Source organism: Oncorhynchus tshawytscha, linkage group LG20, assembly GCF_018296145.1.
Source record: "Oncorhynchus tshawytscha isolate Ot180627B linkage group LG20, Otsh_v2.0, whole genome shotgun sequence".
Classification (NCBI taxonomy): Eukaryota; Metazoa; Chordata; class Actinopteri; order Salmoniformes; family Salmonidae; genus Oncorhynchus; species Oncorhynchus tshawytscha.
Genome location: NC_056448.1, coordinates 11,211,098 through 11,235,953, shown reverse-complemented (window position 1 = coordinate 11,235,953; position 24,856 = coordinate 11,211,098). Strand labels below are relative to the sequence as shown.

Below are 24,856 nucleotides of genomic sequence, written 5' to 3'. Positions count from 1 at the left end.
CCCAAAGTCGTTTTCCAGTGTTTTGCCTCCATCATTTATTTATGTGCATCAGTTCTAGCGTATTAATATGTTTTATGCAAAAGTGTGTCTCCATAATGACAACCTAAATTGTGTGAAAACCGCGAACATGGCAATACTGCTCCCAAGTCCCAACTTTGACAGACAAGTTTCATACTCTCGCGGAATCTTGACATCACTGACATTAAAGCTGGATCCCTTCTAGTGTTAACTCCTCACACTGTGAAAGTAGGGACGTACTCGTAAAATTCTCCAAATGTATACGTGGTTATTCAGTTTTAGGTAGGAGACACATTTCCAGCTACTAAGAGATCTGAGCGAATTATGGGCCTGACAGAAACTAAAGCAAATATTGCCGAATGTCGGTTGTCATAAATGGCACTGTCCTCGAATCATGAAAATGTTGAATTTACAATGATTTGCAATAGATGGTGCAGAAATACCTTTTATTTCCGTATTCATTAAATACTACAGCCCCATTTACTGTGGTTGGGATAGATAAGAGGCAATGAGTGTGGAATTTCTCGCGATAATCCTTGTTGATTCCGGTCCGGTCGGTGTTGAATGATTCTGTAAAGATGGCGGTCAGCATCCGAGGCCGTCCGAGTCGAAGCATTCGGATGCGAGGTGAGACAATATATATTTCAGTCTGGACCAGAGATTAGCAACCCTCCAGAACACAAAGCGGAACTTTCATTGTACCTGTTAGTTGCTGGCTCCTTGCTAACCGTTAATGCTTGGTGTGTATGGTTTGCTTTGACAGGTCGGAATGACAGTGGGGAGGAAAATGTACCACTCGATCTCTCCAGAGGTGGGTGAATCAGATTGGAGCTTGGAGTCACCATCCCAGCATTGAATCGAAGCTAGCTAATTTATTAGTAGGATGCTGCTAGCTTGCTACTAAATGGCCGAACATGGTAACTCCCTTTATTTACATTTAATTAGTTAGCTACCATGCTAACTGTGTTGACAACCTGGCTAAGTAGCATAGCTAGCAGCAATTCAAAACATGATCATCACGACATTGTTGTTTTGATGCATGTTATGGTTTGGATATTAGCTAGTGTCATTCAATGTTTCTAGCTCACTGCATATGCAATTCAATGCTAATTCAATGCCATTGATTTTCTATTAGAGAAATGTGTCCAAGTCCCTTCCTTGATTTATTTGCAGAATAGGCCCTTATTGAAGCTAAACTCCAACACACTCCTACTTTATCATCATAATCCAAATGTTAAGGGCCTGTATTGTATTGTTTATGTTTTTCATCATGGGAGAGTTTGTAAACAAATGATTTAGTTATTGTTTGAAATGATGTAGCTACTGCATAAAAAGTGACGTAGGCAGACTTACCTCGAGTTTAGGATAGTAGCTCCCCTGTTAAACTGATGGCTGTAACAGTAAGCCCCTAAAGGCATTTTCAAAAGTTAGTTGAATCATATTGCACCTTCAAAATGCCACAACCTTGATCAACAGTATGATGATATGGTAATACTGAGTGCTTTTTTTGGTCACATGGGTTTTCACAGCAGAGCAGTTCCACCACAATTCAGCTAAATATACATGTTGGCATCTTAACTGTCCTCATTACAGGAACACTCTGTCCAAGTGATATCCCCAGATTTCCTCATAGAGACTCTGAACCCAAAGTCACTTGACTGAAGCATAGAATAGCACATTCGGACCATTGCCGAATAGTAATGTTTTACTGATTTATCGCATAAGATTTTATATTGCTCACTCGGGTGAAGAAATCCCAAATGCCCTGATCCCAAATGTGTTTCTATTTCCAGTTTAGTGTTCCGGTCCCACTCATTAATGAGGCTTAGTCATGCTGGTCTCTCCTGAACACAGTGTGTTCTGTTACTGTAACGCATTGGAACAGAGTTGTAAACCAGTGAGAGAACCTTTCAGTTCATTGTACCTGTTGATGTTTCCTTTCAGATCCTTCAGACAACCTTCGGGAAATCCTTCAGAATGTTGCCAAGCAACAAGGAGTCTCCAACATGCGCAAACTAGGTCACCTGAACAACTTCATAAAGGTTTGTGGTGCAGCATCTCAGCAGACATTAAGTGTATGTAACGTTTGATTTGTTATGTTTGAATGTGTTCTTACGAGTATGTTTGTCTCCGTCTGTCACAGCTTCTCTGCAATGCAGGCCACTCAGAGGAGAAGCTTGGGTTTACACATGAAGAGATCGTCATCTGGTGATTCTTTCGAGAAATTAATCTTCAGTAGTGCTACGTATACAGTACCAGCTGTTTTTTCTTTCTTTTTTTGTTGTTGTTACTTTTACCCCTTTTTCTCCCCAATTTCGTGGTATCCAATTGGTAGTTACTGTCTTGTCTCATCGCTGCAACTCCCGTATGGACTCGGGAGCGGCAAAGGTCGAGAGCCGTGCATTCTCCGAAACACAACCCAACCAAGTCGCACTGCTTTTTGACACAATGCCCACTTAACCCGGAAGCCAGCCGCACCAATGTGTCGGAGGAAACACTGTGCACCTGGCGACTGTGTCAGCGTGCATTGCACCCGCCCGCCGCAGGAGTCGCTAGTGCGCGATGGGACAAGAGCATCCCTGCCGGCCCAACCGTCCCTAACCAGGACGACACTGGGCCAGTTGTGCACCGCCCCATGGGTCTCCTGGTCGTGGACGGCTGCAACAGAGCCTGGACTCAAACCAGGATCTCTAGTGGCACAGTTAGCACTGTGATGCAGTGCCTTAGACCACTGCGCCACTCAGGAGGCCCCCTACCAGTTGATTTATTTTCTTTCTTTCTTTGACCTATATTTAACTAGGCAAGCCAGTTAAGACACATTCTTATTTTCAATGACAGCCTATGTTGTTTTCGGTTCCACTATACAATGAATTTTCCATTATAATGAAGTCAAGTGCTGATTTGTTTGTTATTTCTTATTCTTCTCTCCCCCTCACACTTCCCATCCTGCCCCTTTTCTAGTCTCCGGTTAGCGCTGTTAAATGAGGCTAAGGAGGTGCGAGCTGCAGGGCTGAGGGCTCTACGCTACCTGATCAGAGACAGCGCTATTCTCCAGAAGGTCCTCCGTCTTCAGGTGGACTACCTGATCGCCAGGTGAGTGCTACATCTGAACAGTGTGTGTGTGACTTATCCCAATGTTGAGCCCACTTAACCTTTCAACCACTGAGTGACTGAGTATGTCCTTCTCCAGGTGCATAGACATCCAGCAAAGCAATGAGGTGGAAAGGACACAGGCTCTCAGGCTGGTGCGAAAGGTGAGACACCCCAACCTCTCCCAAACTAAATTCATTTCATGCATAGTGTACCATTCAGTAAGATTTCGAAGTACGACCAGTTATTTGAGTGATAATGCCAGAGAAGCTGGTGTTTGGAGGATATATTGGCACGGGTGTTAGGCTCAAGATGAAATCAAGGATCGGCAAACCATGCTAATATATCCTCCAAACACCGGCTGTATATACATAAAAATGATGCTGATTCATGATTTCGACTGGCTGAGAAAAGCTGCCTGCCTGTCTCATCCTGACTCCCGACCCCTACACGTTCATTACTATGGGACAACTGGAGATCGAATTTCAATACTGAAACGATGTTGCAAATGTCAGAGAGAGCAAGGTTTATACAAATCTCCGCTGTTGAAAACTAAATGTTAGTCTAAAAGAAATGTGAGGTAATGTCTAGATGCTTTTTACAGTGCAGATCAAGTTTATAAATTGTCTGGCTGGGCTGATGACACAGTGGATTGCGCAGTCAGATGGAACAGAGTAAATGGGCATTTCAACGTCATAGCTTTAGCCGGTGGTAACTTGTGGAATAGACACCGGCTGGAATGCGGTTTTAACCAATCAGCATCCAGGATTAGAGCCACTATCTTTATACCATAGCATTGTTGAACTTGAATACTAATTTCTGATTGGCTTGAAGGGCACTCCAATTGATTTTTACATGTTTGTTTGAACTGCTTTTAAAAGTAGAAGTCGAATTGAAAACAGTATTGATATTGTTGAATTCGATTTTCATAATGGCGAGCTCGGACTAATCAAGCAAGTCTGTTGGTTTGGTTACCACGGCAACTACTGTAGCTATCTAGTAAACTTTCTAGCTACTTCAGTGGATGTTGAACACATTTCTCGAACGGTAAATAAACACATTTATTTTGGCATGTGTGAAATTATAGCCATGGTATGAAAGGGATAATCAACTCAGGGCTCTATACATTCTCTGGAAAAATAATTCCACTCCCCTACCACGTTGTGAAACACACCATTCACGTCGTTCATTTTTTCCCATAGAACGTATAGCCCCTCGTTGATGATCCCTTACTTATTTAGTCAACATCTTTCTATCGCGTGAGTACTACTATGTGAGACTCTGAACTGTCCCCTCTCTGCTGCCCCCTACAGATGATCACAGTGAATGCACTGCTCTTCCCCTCGTCTGTCACCAACTCCCTTATTGCCGTGGGCAAAGATGGGCTACAGGAGCGAGACCGCATGGTGCGCGTCTGTATCGCCATCATCTGTGAACTTGGTGAGTGAGGCACCACACGTGCCCACACACGTATCTATTTGTGATCTTTTGGTTAAACCCTGTGTGATTCCTTTGTTCTGCAGCTGTGAAGAACCCTGTGGTGGTGGCTCAGAGGAGTGGTCTCAGCACCATTCTGAAGAACGTGATCGACTGTCAGCTGAGCCGCATCAACGAGGCACTCATCACTACCATCCTACACCTCCTCAACCACCCACACACACGCCAGTATGTGCGCTCAGATGTGGAGCTCGAGGTACTGACAATACACGCTCGAGCAGCATTCATTAAAAGGAATTTGATTTATTTGATTATTTTCCTCATTGAATGTGATTTGAGTTTTTCTCGTTCTGTTTTTCTTCCAGCAAATCCTGGCCCCGTACACAGACTTTCACTACAGACACAATGCAGACACATCAGAGGGGCAACTCAAGTAAGTGTGGATTTTACATACAGTACCAGTCAAAAGTTTGGACACACCTACTCATTCAAGGGTTTTTCTTTATTTTACTATTTTCTACATTGTATAATAGTAGTGAAGACATGAAAAATATGAAATAACACATATGGAATGTAGTAACCAAAAAAGTGTTTAACAAACCAAAATAAATTTGAGATTCTTCAAAGTAGCCACCCTTTGCCATGATGACAGCTTTGTACACTCTTGGCATTCTCTCAACCAGCTTCATGAGGAATGCTTTTCCAACAGTCTTGAAGGAGTTCCCACATATGCTGAGCATTTGTTGGCTGATTTTCCTTCACTCTGCAGTCCAACTCATCCCAAACCATCTCAATTGGGTTGAGTTCAGGAGATTGTGGAGGCCAGGTCATCTGATACAGCACTCTCCTTCTTGGTCAAATAGCCCTCACACAGCCTGGAGGTGTGTGTTGGGTCATTGTCCTATTGAAAAACAAATGATAGGCCCACTAAGCACAAACCAGATGGGATGGCGTATCGCTACAGAATGCTGTGGTAGCCATGCTGGTTAAGTGTGCCTTGGATTCTAAATAAATCACAGACAGTGTCACCAGCAAAGCACCCTGACACCATCACACCTCTTCCTCCATGCTTCACGGTGGGACCACACATGCGGAGATCATCTGTTCACCTACTTTGCGTCTCACAAAGACACGGCGGTTGGAACCAAAAATTGCAAATTTGGACTCATCAGACCAAAGGACAAATTTCCACTAATGTCTAATGTCCATTGCTTGGTCCAAGCAAGTATCTTATTATTGGTGTGCTTTACTAGTGGTTTCTTTGCAGCAATTTGACCCTGTAGGCCTGATTCACACAGTCTCTTCTGAACAGTTGATGTTGAGATGTGTCTGTTACTTAAACTCTGTGAAGCATTTGTTTGGGCTGCAATTTCTGAGGCTGGTAACTAATGAACTTATCCTCTTTTTATTTATTTTATTTAACTAGACAAGTCAGTTAAGAACAAATTATTATTTACAATGACGACCTACCAAAATGCAAAACGGCCTACCGAAATGCAAAAACTGGTTCAGTTTGTCTCAATCTTATGTTCATACAAATATTTACACATGTTAAGTTTGCTGAAAATAAACGCAGTTGACAGTGAGAGGACGTTTATTTTTTTTGCTGAGTTTGGACACACAAACTTTTGACTGGTGTTGTTTTTACTGTATCAATTACTTTGGGGATGTTAATCATGCATTTTGATGTCCACACCAGGGAAGACAGGGAAGCTCGTTTCCTGGCCAGTAAGATGTCCATAGTTGCTTCCTTTCGCTCCTGGTCAGGTAAACATTAATCCTTCATATTCAATAATATATGAGTTTGAGTGTCTATATACCTTGATAGCTTTGATATATGTTATTAGTGATGTGGTATGAACGTGTTCTTACCTGACCCTATGCTCTCTTTCTGTCTCAATCTCACCCCAGGCATCATTAACCTGTGCAAGACAGGCAACTCTGGAATCCAGTCTCTTATTGGCCTGCTCTGTATACCAAATGTGGAAGTAAGGGTAAGCATAGCATCAAATGGACATTATCAGCATGTGACAACTGAGGTCAAAAGGAATACAGTGTCCTCAAGTTTACCTCGAGATTGCTCTATGGTTGGGCTCAAAAGCACAGATAACAATGTCACTCAGTTTAATGTAGGAATAATGTAGAGCACTCTCCTAAAAAATATGATTTTCCCACTCCTCATCAAAATGTTATACATTTTTAATTAGGGGATAATGGAGTCACTATTAGACTGTGTGTAAGTAAACATGGCTCCTCTCAATCTCCCACAGAAAGGCTTGTTAGAGGTGATGTATGATATATTCCGGCTCCCCATGCCTGTTGCGACCGCAGACTTTATTGAAGCACTTATCAGTGTGGGTGGGTACAATGTCACTGTTCATGTAAATAACCTCTAACCGCCTTATCATGCATCTCATGTACCATATATTATTGAGTCACAAGGTGTCCTTGTCTCTATACTGCCCCTGTAGACCCCAGTAGGTTCCAAGACAGTTGGAGGTTATCAGACGGCTTTGTGGCTTCTGAAGCCAAATGTATCCTTCCACATCGAGCTCGGTCAAGGTAAAAAAATTAAAAAAAATCACTGAATTTCAACTCTCCTTTACACATGATTATGGGACACATTCTCTGCATAAACTCAGTGTTCTCTGTCTGCCCCCTCAGGCCTGACCTAATGGATAACTACCTGGCTTTGGTACTGTCTGCCTTTATCAAGAGTGGACTTCTTGAGGTGTGGTCATCAATGTCAGAGGATCAATAAGTTTGTGTATATTCAACCAAATAGTGCTGTTGGATATCTGTCACGGTTACTACCTAAAGATCCCACACGCAAGTCACTGTTGCCTGTCGTGTAAAGCCTGTGTACCGCTCAACAGGGTCTGATTGAGGTTATCACAAGCACCGATGACAACAACGCTGTGAGAGCCATCATTCTACTGGGAGAACTGCTTCACATGGTAACTCAAGTCATTGTCCTCTAAGATGTTAACATTATGTGGGGTCAATGAACTGGACCAGAGGATATGCTCTAGCAGTTTTTGACACATTCGTTTTTAATTATAATTTTTTGGGTGTCAGTTTGTAATTTGTTTTTCATGGTTCTTGTAACTTTTATTTTTGTTCCCCCAGGCCAACACCATCCTCCCACACTCCCACAGCCACCACCTGCACTGCCTGCCCACACTCATCAACAAGGCTGCCTCTTTCGACATCGCCCAGGAGAAGAGACTGTGAGTTCACTATAGACAGGGACCGTTGTGAGGAATTTACTCTGTAGCAGACAGGAGCAAAGGCTGCATGACTATAGTTACATGCAACTTCCTACACTAATCTTCATTAAACAATGCATATGCTACAGGAGAGTCCCATAAAATACTTTGGATTTTGTGTTATTGACAATGGCACGACATCTATTGTCTTTTTTCAGACGGGCGAGTGCAGCGGTCAACTACCTGAAGCGCTTCCACGAGAAGAAGAAGAAAGGACCCAAACCCAACAGCCTGTACCTGGACCACATCATCCGCAAATCAAAGGCTTCACACTACTGTAGAGACCAGCACTTTAGACCACAGAGAGATATCTTTGTCATTAAGGTACATATCAAACCATGTCCCTGTGTTGCAACAAAAGCATCTGGGATTTGCTGTGGTGGTATTTGAAATGCTGTCCTTGTTTGCATTGCAGGACACTGAGGATGCTCTCATGATGAACCTGAGAGACAGCCACATCCTGAACCACAAAGAGAACCTGGACTGGAACTGGGTTCTCATCGCAACAATACTGAAGGTGAGTGGAGCAGGACTGCAATAAATCCAAACTTCTTACAGTCTTTTTCAGTACTGTCTCTCTTCAATATAAGCCATTTTTTCATGTTGCCTTTACCCCTCTGCAGTGGCCCAACGTTAACCTGCGGAGCAATAAAGATGAACAAATACACAAGTAAGTAACATTATAACCACTTTTTTCACCAAACCAAAGGTAACATGAAGGAATGTGCTTGTGGTGTTTGACTCTTTTGTTGCCTTTCCTCTCTGTCTGACGCTGGACTTCTCTGTCTGTCTGATGCTGGGCTTCTCTCTCTGTCTGTCTGACTGACTGACGGTGGGCTCCTCTCTGTCTGTCTGTCTGACTGACTGACGGTGGGCTCCTCTCTCTCTGACTGACTGACGGTGGGCTTCTCTCTCTCTGTCTGACTGACTGACGGTGGGCTTCTCTCTCTGTCTGTGACTGACTGACGGTGGGCTTCTCTCTCTGTCTGTGACTGACTGACGGTGGGCTTCTCTCTCTGTCTGTGACTGACTGACGGTGGGCTTCTCTCTCTGTCTGTGACTGACTGACGGTGGGCTTCTCTCTCTGTCTGTGACTGACTGACGGTGGGCTTCTCTCTCTGTCTGTGACTGACTGACGGTGGGCTTCTCTCTCTGTCTGTGACTGACTGACTGACGTTGGGCTTCTCTCTCTGCAGGTTTGTACGCAGGCTGCTGTTCTTCTATAAGCCCAGCAGTAAGCTGTATGCCAGCCTGGAGCTGGACCACAGCAAAGCCAGGCAGCTCACTGTGGTGGGATGCCAGTTCATTGAGTTCCTCCTGGAGTCTGACGAGGTGAGAGGGTTTACTATGAGGTAAAACTCTAATAGACTACTGATATTTACAAACAGCAGTAGAGAATTTCACTATGCAGGGCTATTAATGAACAATAAAAAAAAACGTTTTAAACAACTTCTGATTGTAAACTGTTTTGATAATCAAATAATGACATGACCTTACTTTGACCTCTCTCACCATGTCCAACATTACCTGAACATTACGTTTCTGTGTGTCAGGATGGGCAGGTGTACCTGGAGGACCTGGTGAAGGACATAGTCCAATGGCTCTCCTCTTCCTCGGGGCTCAAGCCCGACCGCAGTCTCCAGAGCAACGGGCTGCTCACCACCCTCAGCCAGCACTACTTCCTGTTCCTGGGCACTCTTTCCTCACACCCGCACGGCGTCAAGATGCTGGAGAAGTGCAGTGTCTTCCAGTGGTCAGTCTCTCAATGTCCATTAGTGTGATATTTCTTTTTCAAACCAGTTTCTTCCGGGCGTTTTTTTTTTTTTCTTTCTTGGGAGATCCCTAGTACCTTCAACAGGCCCATTTTTAGAGGTGCCTGGTGTCTTTGTAAGCTACTGCAGAGCATTTCCTTTGTCCTCTTTCACTCTCACTTCATCTTCACTCAAGTCACTGTGTTGTTGTGCGTACGGTACTTGAGCAATGCATTGACCCTGTGCTCTCCGACTAGCCTGTTGAACATCTGTACACTGAAGAATCAGGACCACCTGCTGAAGCTCACTGTGTCCACACTGGACTACAGCCGTGACGGGCTGTCCAGGGTCATCCTGTCCAAGATCCTCACCGCTGCCACTGACGTAAGAACACCACCTCCTGCACTGAGAACGCACAGATGTAATTCACACAATAATTGATCCATCTTGGTTTCATAGAGAGGGAGGAGGAGCTTGCACAAGTTTTTGGAAAGAAACTACCTGTATATTTCATTTGTTTATTGTGATGTGCAATTTGGTTTGTTGTGCTTTAAACGGAGCGTATGTGTTAGGGTTTCAGAATGACAGTAACTCCATAACAACATCGCAAGACTTTCGGGAACACCCGTGAACCAGACCAGGCCGGGGTTTGGGGTTTGAGAAGTCAATGAGAGTAGTGAACAATTCTTCCTTAGTTGTTCATTAAACCTCAATCTAAAAGGCAGAATGTAGATTCGAGCCAAAGTCTGTAGTAGTTCACGAGTAACCTCGTTGAAAGTGGCAAACCGACACGTTAGAATCTTCGTCAAAAACAATTTAACATCAAAGGAGTGCCGTTGATTTGACGGTCTGCACATGCACAGTACGGAGTGAGATGACCGTTGCACCCGACGACATGTTTCTACTCGTGAGCTTAGCTAGCCAACGTCGCCATGACGTGCTACAAGTGTGATAGGGGGTGATTTCTATTGAAGAAGCAGTTTTAGCCAATCTTCATACTGTCTTTGTCTCGAGCCTGTCCTCTTCTACCGTCTGTTTGTGTACCACAGAACTGCAGGCTGTATGCCACTAAACTCCTGCGGGTGCTGCTGCGTGCCAACGTGGAGTTCTTCAGTAATTGGGGCATCGAGCTCCTGGTCACCCAGCTCCACGACCGCAACAAGACCATCTCCATGGAGGCGCTGGACATACTGGATGAGGCCTGCGAGGACAAGGTGAGGAATGAGGGGCCTGAGTTTTTGTTGCGGTGTCTTGCTATGTCATCCCTGGTCACTGCTGTACCTTACGGTCTGTAATTTAGTTTAATCCAGTAGTTTTTGACTCCAGTAGTGTATTAGCTGAGATGTATTTTCTTTTCCTCCAGGCAAACCTCCATGCTCTGATCCAGATGAAGCCAGCTCTCACACACCTGGGGGACAAGGGTGTCCTGCTGCTGCTACGGTAAGCTGCTGGGAGAAAACTCCGCTCTTATTTGTAGTCTGTATTAGGTCCTTTTGTCTCTAACCTCTGTCATTTTTATCTCCAGGTTCTTGTCCATTCCAAAGGGCTTCTCCTACCTCAATGAGAGGGGCTACGTCACCAAGCAGCTAGAGAAATGGCAGAAGGTACATTCATACTCAAGCAAACAATGTAATAAATTATGAGTTGCATCTTTTGGCTGTGGCATGAGCGCATAAAAAAACTGGTCGAGTTTTTATGTCATCGTATGTTTTGTAGGAGTATAACCTGAAATATGTGGACATGATAGAGGAGCAGCTGAACGAGGCTCTCACCACGTACCGTAAACCTGTCGACGGAGACAACTATGTACGTCGAAGCAACCAAAGGTTACAGAGGCCAAATGTTTATCTTCCTGTGCATCTGTATAGCCAGCTTGTCCATGACAAGACAGGCTGCCATCTACTGGAAGTCCAGGTAACTGCAGCTAGTTGAACCACCCACTATTACACTGGTCAAAGTAGCAATTAGGCCTACAGGCATAATGCATTTATACCATTTTCGTTTCTTACTTTCTCTTTTAGAATGTGGTTCCTGACCTAAGCTACACTGTTCGCTCCCCAATGCTGGACAAGTGGGAGGGCATTAAACAGCTTAAGGCAGCACTTTGGGCCTTGGTCAGTATAATTAAGAATGACTAACTACCACATCTATTATAATTCGAGGAGTTTCCCAATTATGTGCTAATTATTGACATGATTCACCCATGAAATCGTTTTCCTAATAACATGAGAATTAATGTTTGTTTCCAGGGTAACATAGGGTCGTCAAACTGGGGGTTGAACCTCCTGCAAGAGGAAGGGGTGATCCCTGACATAGTGGTTCTGGCTCTGCACTGTGAGGTTCTCTCCGTCAGAGGGTAAGACGTATTCATGTTTGAAACTCATATTGAATGTGCTTCTAGTGAAGCGACATGCTTGTGCTGTCCCATAAGATTACTCTATCTCTGTCCAGGACCTTTCTGTAATGTCTGACTCTGTGTAGGACGTGTCTGTACGTGTTGGGGCTGATCTCGAAGACGCGTCAGGGCTGTGACATGCTGAAGCAGCACGGCTGGGACGCTGTGAGACATAGCCGCCGGACGTTGTGGCCCGTTGTCCCTGATGACATGGAGCCCCAGCCCAACCCCCCCAACCTGCTGTCCTCTGTCCCCTCCAGCCTCAGCCTTGCCTCTGACTCCACCAGCTCCATGCACAACAGTGAGAGTGACTCCACACAACCCAGTAAGTCTCTAGTCGTCATTGTGCAACTAGTTATCATTTATTTTTAACTGGTACAGTATCTCCAAATGTTTACCCCAAACTACCAAGTACATTTTATTTAAAATATATATCCTTATTATTTTAATAAATACTTTCTTAACACTTTTTTTCTTAACTGCATTGTTGGTTAACGGCTTGGAAGCGTTTCACAGTAAGGCCTACCCCTGTTATATTCGGTGCATGTGACAAAAACAATTTGATTTGATTAACCGTGAAAGGTCACTTCCAGGTATGTACATCATGGACGATGAGAGGCTGGAGAACTGTGACCTGTCGGACGATCCTCCTATGTACATGAGACCCAAGTACAAAGACCGCAGCCCCTTCAACCTCCTGGCCTCCAGCCGCTTCCGCAACCGCCTCCTCCACTCCCTGTCGCTATCTGGGAAGAAGCTCCGCAGCAACAGCGACCCCAAGGGCATTCCCAGGGGCCGCGGAGGAGGGGTAGAGCGGGAACAGGGGCGCAAACGCACCGTCACCGAGCCCAGCTACACCTTTGGATCTTCAGACGTCTTCCCAATCTATAATGACGGCCACCTGCCCAAAAGCCCCTCTGTCAACCTAGAAACTTCCTTTTTGGGCAGCAAGGCATCTGAGAACCGGGGCAGCACCCCCAGCTTTGGGGAGGGGGAGGGGAGGTTGCCAGGCCGGTCAGTGGGGGTAGGAGGGTCAGGGGTGGGTGAGAACCAGAGAGAACAGGCTAACCGGGAGCGCCTGGCCGGGTATGGCCCGTCCGGAGGAGGCGGGGGGACTCAGTTTAAATCGCGCAGTCAGAGCTTCAACACGGACACGACCACCAGCGGCATCAGCTCTATGAGCTCCAGCCCCTCCAGGGAGACCCTGCCCTCCACCATCGACACGGACGGTGTCAGCATCAACAGTGTGATTAGCGCCCAAACCATCCAGACCCTGACCTCCCTCACCCCCCAGCCCCACACCGCCCACCTCTCCTCCCTGTCCAAATCCAGCTCTGCCTCCCTGGTGCCCCCCGGCTCCTCCCACACCCTTCCTCGCCGCGCCCAGTCCCTCAAGTCGCCCTCATTGACCACCCTGAGCGGCCTAACAGACTGCAGCCTCATGTACTCCAACTCCCGGGACGCGCTGGGCTACGCCACGCTGAAGTACGCAAGTTGTCGTGACACATACGCCAGTCAGCGTGATGCGCTGGGCTACGCTACGCTGAAGAGGCTTCAGCAGCAGAGGATCCACTCATCCCTGTCCCACAGCGAGGCTCTGGCTTCCCCAGCCAAAGACATGCTCTTCACCGATACCATCAACATGAAGACTGGCAGCCTGGACTCCAGACTCACCCCAAGGAGGTAACAGACACGCACATACACATAAATCAGGGATGCAAACTAGTCACCTTTTGGCGAAATTTGCCGTTTTGAATCCAAAATAAGTGACCTAAGTGATTCATGTAGATCCGATGAGAAAAGTTTGGACGGGGGGAGGTTTGGATCACTACTGGCTGTAAGAGAACGAGTGATGCGCGCTTGGAGCAATACTGGCTGCTGTATCCAAGGCTCAACCAGTCGTTTCCATAACAACAGAATGTAGCGCAGTATGCGACTGAAGAAAGAAGAGACAACCAACTTACTAGTTACAGAATCAGCTCACAATCTCTGGAAAGGCAGCTTGCCAGTTACAGCAGCGATAACAAAGAGGTAACGTTAGGTCAGGAGCCTGACCACGGAGATGGTGGTGAGAAGGTGCTGAAGCGTACTTCATGAGCTGTAGCTGAAAAACTACTGGCATTTCGAAAGTTTGAAGTGAGGGAGAAAGTGTGATGGAACAAGTATTACCATTGTTAGGTATCTTCTTAGCTGGATCGAATTCTCAGTAGCTAGCCAAAGAAATGTTGAGCAACATTAGCCAACTTATCTGATCAAGTAATTGAGTTTATGGTGTGAAAATTAGCTTGCCAATAATGTCTGACAGCTAACATTAGCCAGCTAACGTTACAACATCAGATGAGCTAACATTAGTAACCTAACCAATTCGCTATAATATTAACTGGTATGCGACTCCTTGACGTTCCTTAAGTTATAACGCGTTAGTTGCTTACTGGACCCTGGCAATCTGTGTGAAATGCTAACGAACTAACCACCATCTGTTAAAACTAGCGGCACCCCTCGACAACATTCCGCTGAAAAGGCAGCGCGCGAAATTCAATTATTATTATTTTTCATACATTAACAAGTGCAATACACCAAATGAAAGATAAACTTCTTGTTAATCTACCCATCGTGTACAATTTCAAAATGGCTTTACAGCGAAAGCACAACATATGATTATGTTAGGTCAGAGCCAAGTCACAAAAACACACGGCCATTTTTCCAGCCAAAGAGAGGAGTCACAAAAAGCAGAAATATAGATCAAATTAATCACTAGCCTTTGATGATCTTCGACAGATGACACTCATAGGACACAATACATGTATGTTTTGTTCGATAAAGTGTATATTTATATCCAAAAATCTCAGTTTACATTGGCGCGTTACGTTCAGTAATCTTTTGCTTCCAAAACATCCGGTGTTTTGCAGAGAGCCACATCAATTTAGAGAAATGCTCATAATAAACATTGATAAAAGATACAAGTGTTATTCACAGAATTAAAGATATACTTCTCCTTAATGCAACAACTGTGTCAGATTTTTTTTTTTAATTTACGGAAAAATCAAACCATGCAATAATCTGAGTACGGCGCTCAAACAACAAATCAAGCCAAACAGATATCCGCCATGTTGGAGTCAACAGAAGCCAGAAATAGCATTATAAATATTCACTTACCTTTGATGATCTTCATCAGAATGCACTCCCAGGATAAATGTTTGATTTGTACGATAAAGTTCATCTTTATGTCCAAATACCTCCTTTTTGTTAGAGCATTCAGGCCAGTAATTCATGACGCACGATCACTATGAGCAGACGAAAAGTCAAAAAGTTCCGTTACAGTCCGTAGAAACATGTCAAACGAAGTATAGAATCAATCTTTAGGATGTTTTTAACATCAATCTTCAAAAATGTTCCAACCTGAGAATTCCTTTGTCTTCAGAAATGCAATGGAACTCAAGCTAACTCTCACATGAACGCGCGTCACGAGCTCATGGCACTCTGCCAAACCACTGACTCAAAGAGCCCTCATTCCCCCCTCCTTCACAGTAGAAGCATCAAACAAGGTTCTAAAGACTGTTGACATCTAGTGGAAGCCTTAGGAAGTGCAATTTGACCCCATAGACACTGTATTCGATAGGTCAAGAGTTGAAAAACTACAAACCTCAGATTTCCCACTTCCTGGTTGGATTTTTTCTCAGGTTTTTGCCTGACGTATAAGTTCTGTTATACTCAATGACATCATTTAAACAGTTTTAGAAACTTCAGAGTGTTTTCTATCCAGATCTACTAATACTATGCATATATTAGCAACTGGGATGGAGTAGCAGGCAGTTTACTCTGGGCACACTTTTCATCCAAACGTGAAAATGCTGCCCCCTATCCCAAACAGGTTTTAACAAATCTTTCCCCTCTACGGTATGTGGTTAATTTTCCGAATGAGAGAATTAGGTGAAAACAAGCAACTCCTCATTTAACAAGTGGATTCAGGAATTAAGTGTAGCTGGAGCTGGACCTGGCTTAAGCTGGATGCCACTATAGAGGTGAAAGGAACACCACACACGTTCCCTCTTTTACACTTTTGCAGAAAGTGTACAATGTAATAATGTGCACTGTAGCCCAAATATATTGTTTTTGTTGTGTTGAACTTGACAGTTACACATGTGTGTGAGTGAGGGGAAAATATACTTTTTTTACTCAGTGAACATTATTTATGCACACATGTAGCCTTGTGCCCTTGATTGATGTCTATAGTGGCCACGATAACAGCGCAAAAATAGAATGCCTGTGTTTCATTCTATTTCTACTTTAAGATGTATTTTTTCCAATATAAGTGCAATATTTACAGTTTAAGTCAGAAGTTTACATACACATTAGCCAAATACATTTAAACTCAGTTTTTCACAATTTCTGACATTTAATCCTAGTAAAAATTCCTAGTCTTAGGTCAGTTAGGATCACCACTTTATTTTAAGAATGTGAAATGTCAGAATAATGGTAAAGTGATTTATTTAAGCGTTTATTTCTTTCATCACATTCCCAGTGGGTCAGAAGTTTACATACACTCAATTAGTATTTGGTAGCATTGCCTTTAAATTGTTTAACTTGGGTCAAATGTTTTGGGTAGCCTTCCACAAGCTTCCCACAATAAGTTGGGTGAATTTTGACCCATTCCTCCTGAGAGAGCTGGTGTAACTGAGTCTTGCTCGCACACGCTTTTTCAGTTCTGCCCACAAATTGTCTATAGGATTGAGGTCAGGGCTTTGTGATGGCCATTCCAATACCTTGGCTTTGTTGTCCTTAAGCCATTTTGCCACAACTTTGGAAGTATGCTTGGGGTCATTGTCCATTTGGAAGACCCATTAGCGACCAAGCTTTAACTTCCTGACTGATGTCTTGAGATGTTGTTTCAATATATCCACATAATTTTCCATCCTCATGAAGCCATCTATTTTGTGAAGTGCACCAGTCCCTCCTACAGCAAAGCACCCCCACAACATGATGGTGCCACCCCTGTGCTTCGCGGTTGGGATGGTGTTCTTTGGCTTGCAAGCCTCCCCCTTTTTCCTCCAAACATAACAATGGTCATTATGGCCAAACAGTTCTATTTTTGTTTCATCAGACCAGAGGACATTTCTCCAAAAAGTACGATCTTTGTTCCCATATGCAGTTGCAAACCGTAGTCTGGCTTTTTTATGGTGGTTTTGGAGCAGTGGCTTCTTCCTTGCTGAGTGGCCTTTCAGTTTATGTCGATGTAGGACTTGTTTTACTGTGGATATAGATACTTTAGTACCGGTTTCCTCCAGCATCTTCACAAGGTCCTTTGCTGTTGTTCTGGGATTGATTTGCACTTTTCGCTCTAAAGTACGTTCATCTCTAGGAGACAGAACTCATCTCCTTCCTGAGCGGTATGACGGCTGCGTGGTCCCATGGTGTTTATACTTGCATACTATTGTTTGTACAGATGAACCTGGTACCTTCAGGCATTTGGAAATTGCTTCCAAGGATGAACCAGACTTGTTGGAGGTCTACAATCTTTTTTTCCGAGGCCTTGGCTGATTTCTTTTGATTTTCCCATGATGTCAAGCAAAGAGGCACTGAGTTTGAAGGTATGCCTTGAAATACATCCACAGTTACACCCCCAATTGACTCAAATGATGTCAATTAGGCTATCAGAAGCTTCTAAAGCCATTACAAAAACAGTTTAAAGGCACAGTCAACTTAGTCTATGTAAACTTCTGACCCACTGGAACTGTGATACAGTGAAATATTATATATATATATATATATAAACAATTGTTGGAAAAATGGCTTGTGTCATGCACAAAGTAGATGTCCTAAACGAATTGCCAAAACTATAGTTTGTTAACAAGAAATTTGTGGTGGTTGAAAAATGTGTTGTAATGACTCCAACCTAAGTGTATGTAAACTTCTGACTTCAACTGCGTTCACAAGCGTTCTATTATAAAGGCTGTCATGGCTAACTGCAATATTACTGTATTGTTTTTTTTCTCAAGACTTGAGTGTCATCTGCAGTAAAGTCTAGGCAACAAATAACATTGGATTTCTTCTTTACATTTTTTGCCTTTGAGTTAGGTTCATATTAACCACTTTTTATTTTACACACAGAGACTGATCATGTAGATCATATTCTTTGTTGTTTAATTAGTTAACCTGCATTTCCCCCTAGCAGGGATTCTTTTGCATGTTTCAGTGTATTTAAAAAAAAAAACATTTTTTAAGTGTCACCTTTTTGGGCCCTCAGCAGTTTGCATCCCTGCTACATACACCTACACACATTCAAACATATGCCTCCAGTCACTCAGTCCCCCTCGACTTGTCCACACACACACTCCCCTAGGAACTATTTTCCTAGAATCTCCCACGACTAATACTATTTCTCGGAAATACTCCCGTCTCCCTCATGACAAGATCAACAGTTTGACCTCTGCTCTGGCTTGAATGAATGTTCCAATTACTTCTGGAATTTGCTGAAATGTACCAGGAACTTTGTTGAAACCAAAACAATGAGTAATTCCACTTGTAACTATTACAACATTTTTTTGTCATCCACTTCCTCAGTAGACTTATCATCCCATCACCGGGATCGTGTTCTTAAACAACAGTATCTGAATCATGTTAAACAACTGTATCTGATGACAGATCTTCGGTAAAGTCGTGTCTCTTCAGCCCTCAGCAGCCCTCCCTCAATGGGAGTAACATGCTGTGTGTGTGCTGTTTCTGATGGTCCCTTTTTCAGTAGGTGCTCAGTAAAAAGGTTTGGCTGTTTGGGTCACGGTGGGCCAGCTGGTTCCAGTCGCAGGCCTGTCAGAGCCCTCCTTCCACGGTGCGTGGACAGACATCTTAACAGGCGCTAGCTCACCCCTCCCTCCCTCCCTCTCCCCCTCCTCTATTGGATGTTCCTTATTTGACACCATAGAGGAGGCGCTAAGCTGCAAACACCCCCGTCCCCCACGTCCACCCTTGGCATCAACGTTATTGTGCCCCTTCTATGGTAGCAAAATTCCAGTAACTTCTCCAAAATTCACAACTTTTCCAGAAATCCTGTTAATTTTGAGTTTGAGTTTATATTATTTTTACAGGGACAGTGCACATTAATCAATGTTTCAGTAAAAGTGCCGGTTTTAGCCAGCCGGCTAATTTTCAACCGCAGTCCCTGGGCATGTTATTAAAAACAATTACAATATAGACAATAGCAACATAGGACAAGCAAGACATAGCATACAGACATAGCAACATAGGACAAGCAAGACTTAGCATACAGACATAGCAACATAGGACAAGCAAGACTTAGCATACAGACATAGCAACATAGGACAAGCAAGACTTAGCATACAGACATAGCAACATAGGACAAGCAAGACATAGCAACATAGAACAAAAAGCAGCAGGACAAAATTAATTAAAGCAACAAAGTGTTTCCACACCTCACAAGCTACAGACAACAGACAACATGGAAAGCGGCAACATTTTGGGGAAGTTACAGAAATGTTGTAACCCTAGGCCCTTCTGAGCCCTGCTGTGGTCATTTGAGTCGACGTGACTCCACTGTTCCTACATCCTAAATGTTCATCTATATTATGGTGTGGGAAGTCTAGCCCTCCTTTTTTCCTGACCCATGTCCCTGACTGAGGCAAACAACTGCTGATTGCATGTAGAAAGTCGAGTCAAACCTACCTCATGTTTGCATTGTTCTATAAGTATAGGCTTGTCTCTTTTACTCAGTATTGATCTCTTTCTCCCCACCCCATCACACTACCTGCTCTGCCTCCTAACTCACTGTATCTCTCTCCATCTCTAGGTTCCTGAAGGCTCTGAGTTTTGCCTCTCTGGATAAGGAGGATCTGCTGAGCCCCATCAGCCAGACCACTCTGCAGCGGTCCTCCTCAGTGAGATCCATGGTGTCCAGTGCCACCTATGGCAGCTCTGATGACTTCATCGGCCTGGCTCTGCCCGTGGACATCAACAACATGTTCCAGGTAGTGACCATCGTTTGACCCCTCTCTCTGAACCCAGACGCACTGAGCCCTCTGGCCCACTCTACTCCCCATCTCATCCCACTCTGCCCCCTGACCTATCAATTTGTGCTCTAAATATTTTACCAAAGAAATTGAGGTTGTTTATATATTTAAGGATAAAGCTGTGAGTGTTGCTAACTGTAGCATCATTTGTTTTTTTAGATAAAAGAAACACCATATTTCCTGAAGAGAACCAGCCCGCCCTCTGAGGACAGATCTGCCAAATTCTTCTCTGGAGACTCTGATGGTAAGAAATACCCCAGGGTCAGGGGGGGGTCATGGCTCTGCTTGAGATAAGAGGCCCGCTCAGGACCAACAGGCTTGAATAAAAAGAGGTGTGTGTGTGTGTGTGTGTGTGTGTGTGTGTGTGTGCTCCTACCCCCAGGTCCCAGCCCTCACTCCCGGCATGCTGTGCTCCGCTCCCAGCTGAGCATCACAGAGCTGATGGGGGTGAGCCGTGCAGAGCAGCAGCAGCTACTGGGCTCAGAGGAGACTGGTCTACAGGAACACAACGATGGCAACTGCCTCTACTGCACTGGGTTGACTGTGCTTGGCTTCAGCGCATCCAACAGCCACCCAGGTCAGCTGCAGATACATTATATTTATACTGAACAAAAATGTCAACACAACATGTAAAGTGTTGGTCCCATGTTTCATGAGCTGAAATAAGTTCCCAGAAATGTTCCATACGCACTACAAGCTTATTTCTCTCAAATCTTGTGCACAAATTTGTTTACATACCTGTTAGTGAGCATTTCTCCTTTGCCAAGATAATCGATCCACCTGACAGGTGTGGCATATCAAGAAGCTGATTAAACAGACTGAACATTACACAGGTGCCCTTTATGCTGGGGACATTAAAAGGCTACTCTAAAATGTGCAGTTTTATCACACCACACAATGCCGCAGATGCACTTGGCATGCACAATGAACACAATTGCATTTTATCGATGACAATTTGAATGTAGAGAAAGGCTGTGATGAGTTCCGGAGGCCCATTGTTTTGTTTTTTGGGGGGGGAGGGGGACCAACAGATGCATATCTGTATTCCCAGTCTTGTGAAAACCGTAGATTAGGGCTTATTGAAATACATTTATTTGACTTATTTCCTCATATGAACTGTAACTCAGAAAAATAATTGAAGTTGTTGTATGTTGCGTTTTTATATTTTTGTTCAGTGTGTACATAGAACATTGTGCTGTTTTATCAATTCTTTTTACTTTACATTATATTAGCAGTCTGCGACCAATAAACAACTTAATTGAATTCTCCTTTCTCCCTCAGACTTGACGGAGGACCACCCTTTCTCAGAGTGGTGCAGTCCGCCTGTGCAGAATCACCTGGAGGTCATGGCCCAAACCAAAGTGTCAGGGGTGTCTGGGTACAGTGATGTTATGTCCCAGGGCTCCCCAGGAAGCACCCACAGCACTGAACTGGTTTTGGGTAAGTGTTTAAAAATATATATTTTCTCTCATACAATGCTTTTCTCACAAGCGAAAGGTTATTTTGTTTGTTGAAGAGGAATGGACTAAACCTCCTGGCTATCTGTGGTCTCTCTCTCCCCTCAGGAGTGAAGTCCATCCCAGAGGATGCGCCGGCCGGCAGGGTTCTCCTCAGGAAGGAGGTCCTGCGTCTGGTGGTCAACCTCAGCTCCTCTGTTGGGACCAAAGGCCACGAGACTAACCTGCTAACGTAAGACACACACACATTCCTTTCACAACACACACTCAAACCGAGGTTGATATCCCTGTTTCTTTTGTCTTGACAGGATCAAGGAAAAGTTCCCCTATGCATTCGATGACATTTGTCTCTACTCTGAGGTGTCCTACCTGCTGGCCCACTGCATGTTTCGTCTGTCGGCACGCCGCTTCATCCAGGAGCTCTTCCAGGATGTGCCATTTATACCGGTAAACGCACACATTCATAACAATACATGTTGACTGGCTTCTATTGACCTCTGTCTCTTCCTCAGATGTACAAAGAGGCAGAGAGCATCCTCTCCATGCCGCCAAAGAACGGATCGACTGACCCTCCTGCTGAGCCTTGAGTCATCCTCTGTCTTCCCTTCCCATTGCAGCCAGTCAAACCCTCCCAGTCAAAACCTGAGTCACCACTACTGATCTACTAGTCACACCCCCCCTCAGTCAAACATAGTCACCACTACTGCTCTTCCAGTCACATACCCCTCCCCCTTAACTTTCAGTCAAACCCCACCCCCGACTTGAGTCAACACTAACCACTGAACCATCCCCACATCCTCCCTTAATTCTCCATACCAGAGTGTGTCCTCCTAGGATTTGGACACAAATGGAGAGAGGAGAAACTAGAGGGAAGAAATATGTTCTTCCTATTGACTTTAAGATCTGATGGATGGATAACACAGGATGAACAAACACATGTTTTATCTGACCAAATGAGCAAGCTGTGAGCATTTAATAAAAAAATAAAAGTGTAAAAAAAAAATTTTTAAAGCTCATATTTGGAAATTCATCACCAACTGAACTTGAACCACAATCAAATCCAAAATGGCATAATACAAAAATGCAGAACGGTCCATCATTTCTGAGGGCTTCCTCAGTTTTTCTAAGTATATGACTGCAGCCCAACCACTTATATGAAATAACTTAACATGTTGTTTTTAGCTCAGCTTCTCCCAAAGTGGATCCACTGACTTTGACTAAAACACTGAAGAGGACGGGTTCCTCTGCATGACACTAAAACCTCTCCGCATCTGGAGAGATCTGGAGACCTTGACATTGTGAATATCCATATGTCTATTTATTGTACCAGAACAAAGAACAGTGAAGGAGAATAGTGCTGAAAAGGCTTTTGCTCTATTGAATGACTGCAGTAGGCTAGATGATCAGTCACTGATGCAGTTTGGTTGTTGTATGTTTTGTTGACATGTGCTGAAGAGGAAACCTCCTTGCCCCTTGCTGGATGTTGTTGTTGTTTGTCTATGTTTTTAAGCATTCATGCCAAGAAATGAACAACTACATGTAGGAGTGAAATCTACCAAATGATTGCCATTGAACATCGGTCTGTGTGTTTCAGCACAGAGGATTTATTTACGCTCAGTTATTGAACTGATGTTTGAAACCAAGGCTGCATGCATTATTGTTTATTACCTAGCTAAACCCTAAAGTAAAAGCACAGGGTTAGGACATTAGATTTGGTTCTCGTCAAGGTGAAAGAAGTGTTAGTGTTGATGTAGTCATGTTATCACATGCTAGACTGCTCCTTTTTCTGCCGTGAAATTCCCTAGAACATGGTCCAGGACAACAGTCACTACTTGATGGCCAAGGAGAAATTCTGCTTCAGTATTGGGCAGAAGTCATTTGCCATTCCAGTCAGTTGCCATTCCTTGGGAGATGCTGTCTGCTTGTCCTCATTCCGGTAAAACTGGAGAATAATGAAACTGGAGCAAACATCTTAAAGTGGAGAGCAGGGCCTGCCTGAACATGTGCAATAACAACACTCGTTTCATTTGAAAACTCTTCCAATGACAGCCACTTCCATTATCCAGAAATCTATCTACATGTTTGTGAAATTATGATGGTTTAAAACATTTCAATATGGGATTGTACTGGTGTTTTTTGCTATGCAAGATGAGTAATGGGGTGTAATGTACTTTTTTAAACATTTTGTTTAGGCAGATGAAATGACATTGCCTTATTTTTCGGGAATGCTCTGACATGAGACAATAATTTTTTACTTGTAATATAAATGAAAAGTAAATCATTCTGGCCCTAATTATAGCTGAATTAATTGATGAATAGGTTGTGAAAATGATAAGCAACCAATGTTAAGGCCACAATCTACCTATGCCTGTTGTAGAGAGAAGAGCCTGTCAAAAGCACCTGCTTGGTTTTAGAGTGCTGAGGTTGAGCTTGGGTGGTTTGGGAATTAGATGTTGTGTTGTTTAGTAACTGTTTTAAAGAAATGGTGGTTACCATTGTGTTCATTTCCAACCTGCCTTGAACATTCACTTTGACTGACGATGCTACTTCTATTGCTGCACTGTTTGTGCTGATTCAACAACAACATGCACTTATGACTGACTCAATGGAAATGTTTAGTCCTACTGTTTATGATGGCCTTGGTTAGTTAAGTGATGAAGTGGTTAGAGAAATGGACTGGTGAAAAGAGGATTTGGGTGCAGTTCAATTGCACTGAGCAATCAACATTCCTCTGTATAAATGCATTGTGTTGAAAACATAAGTCCTCTGCAAGTGGAGAATTCTATAGTTGCAGTACAATGTGCATGTTTGATCACTACTCTAAATTAAAAAGAAATGGGGACATTTTAATTTAGCAGATTCCTCTATTCCTTTGTAGATCTTCCTTTTGTATTCAACTAACTGCAAATTCTAAATAAATAAAATGTTACATTTCATAGCAGGTTTTAACATTATACTGATGTTTCAGATAGATGTTGAATAAGGTCAGTTATTTGGGAACATAGTTGTACAAGTTCTGTTATGGACCAAAAAGCCAAACTGACTTAACTAGTTGGAATTGTTCTCTAGCAATTGGAACAAGAAGTAACAACCTCAAATATTTAACTGCCATGTGCATTGAGACATTTGAAAAAATGTGCCCCTTGTTCTTAATGTGTTGTAAATTGACTTATTCCGAGCTTCTCTAAAGCACTGTATGGAGATCTGAAAACAAATAATTTTATATACCTGTACTGTTTAGGAACAAAGAGACAAAGATAAATGTTTTCTCTTGAGGAAAGATATAACACTTAAAGAAGCTGTATGACTTTTTTTTGACCAATTTGTGGTTTCTATGTTTTTGGCATTATATGGGCCATTAGAATAAATCTTAATAAAGGGATGCATATTGATAATAAAAACAGACATCAACTGCTCA

At 43.6% G+C, this 24,856-nt stretch overlaps 1 protein-coding gene across 2 annotated transcripts; it reads left to right on the top strand.

Annotated features, from left to right (window-relative positions):
• Window positions 1–252: 252 nt before the first annotated feature.
• Window positions 253–24,856, top strand: LOC112219502 (rapamycin-insensitive companion of mTOR-like). 2 transcript variants are annotated; one of them, XM_042302188.1, is made up of 37 exons: window positions 253–645; window positions 782–829; window positions 1,963–2,060; window positions 2,162–2,226; window positions 2,980–3,111; window positions 3,209–3,272; window positions 4,422–4,548; window positions 4,632–4,801; window positions 4,911–4,978; window positions 6,245–6,312; window positions 6,457–6,539; window positions 6,816–6,903; window positions 7,017–7,107; window positions 7,210–7,276; window positions 7,422–7,502; window positions 7,675–7,775; window positions 7,973–8,138; window positions 8,230–8,331; window positions 8,438–8,484; window positions 9,011–9,146; window positions 9,368–9,567; window positions 9,823–9,949; window positions 10,615–10,779; window positions 10,929–11,005; window positions 11,091–11,169; window positions 11,282–11,479; window positions 11,587–11,679; window positions 11,815–11,921; window positions 12,047–12,285; window positions 12,554–13,643; window positions 19,762–19,939; window positions 20,141–20,225; window positions 20,364–20,558; window positions 21,263–21,421; window positions 21,547–21,670; window positions 21,747–21,885; window positions 21,951–24,856. In XM_042302188.1, the coding sequence occupies exons 1-37, from the start codon at window positions 597–599 to the stop codon at window positions 22,023–22,025; spliced, it is 5,181 nt and encodes a 1,726-aa protein (XP_042158122.1). In that variant the 5' UTR covers window positions 253–596; the 3' UTR covers window positions 22,026–24,856. The 2 variants fall into 2 exon arrangements, with proteins under 2 accessions (XP_042158122.1, XP_042158123.1); XM_042302189.1 differs by lacking the exon at window positions 253–645 and having other exon boundaries at window positions 801–935.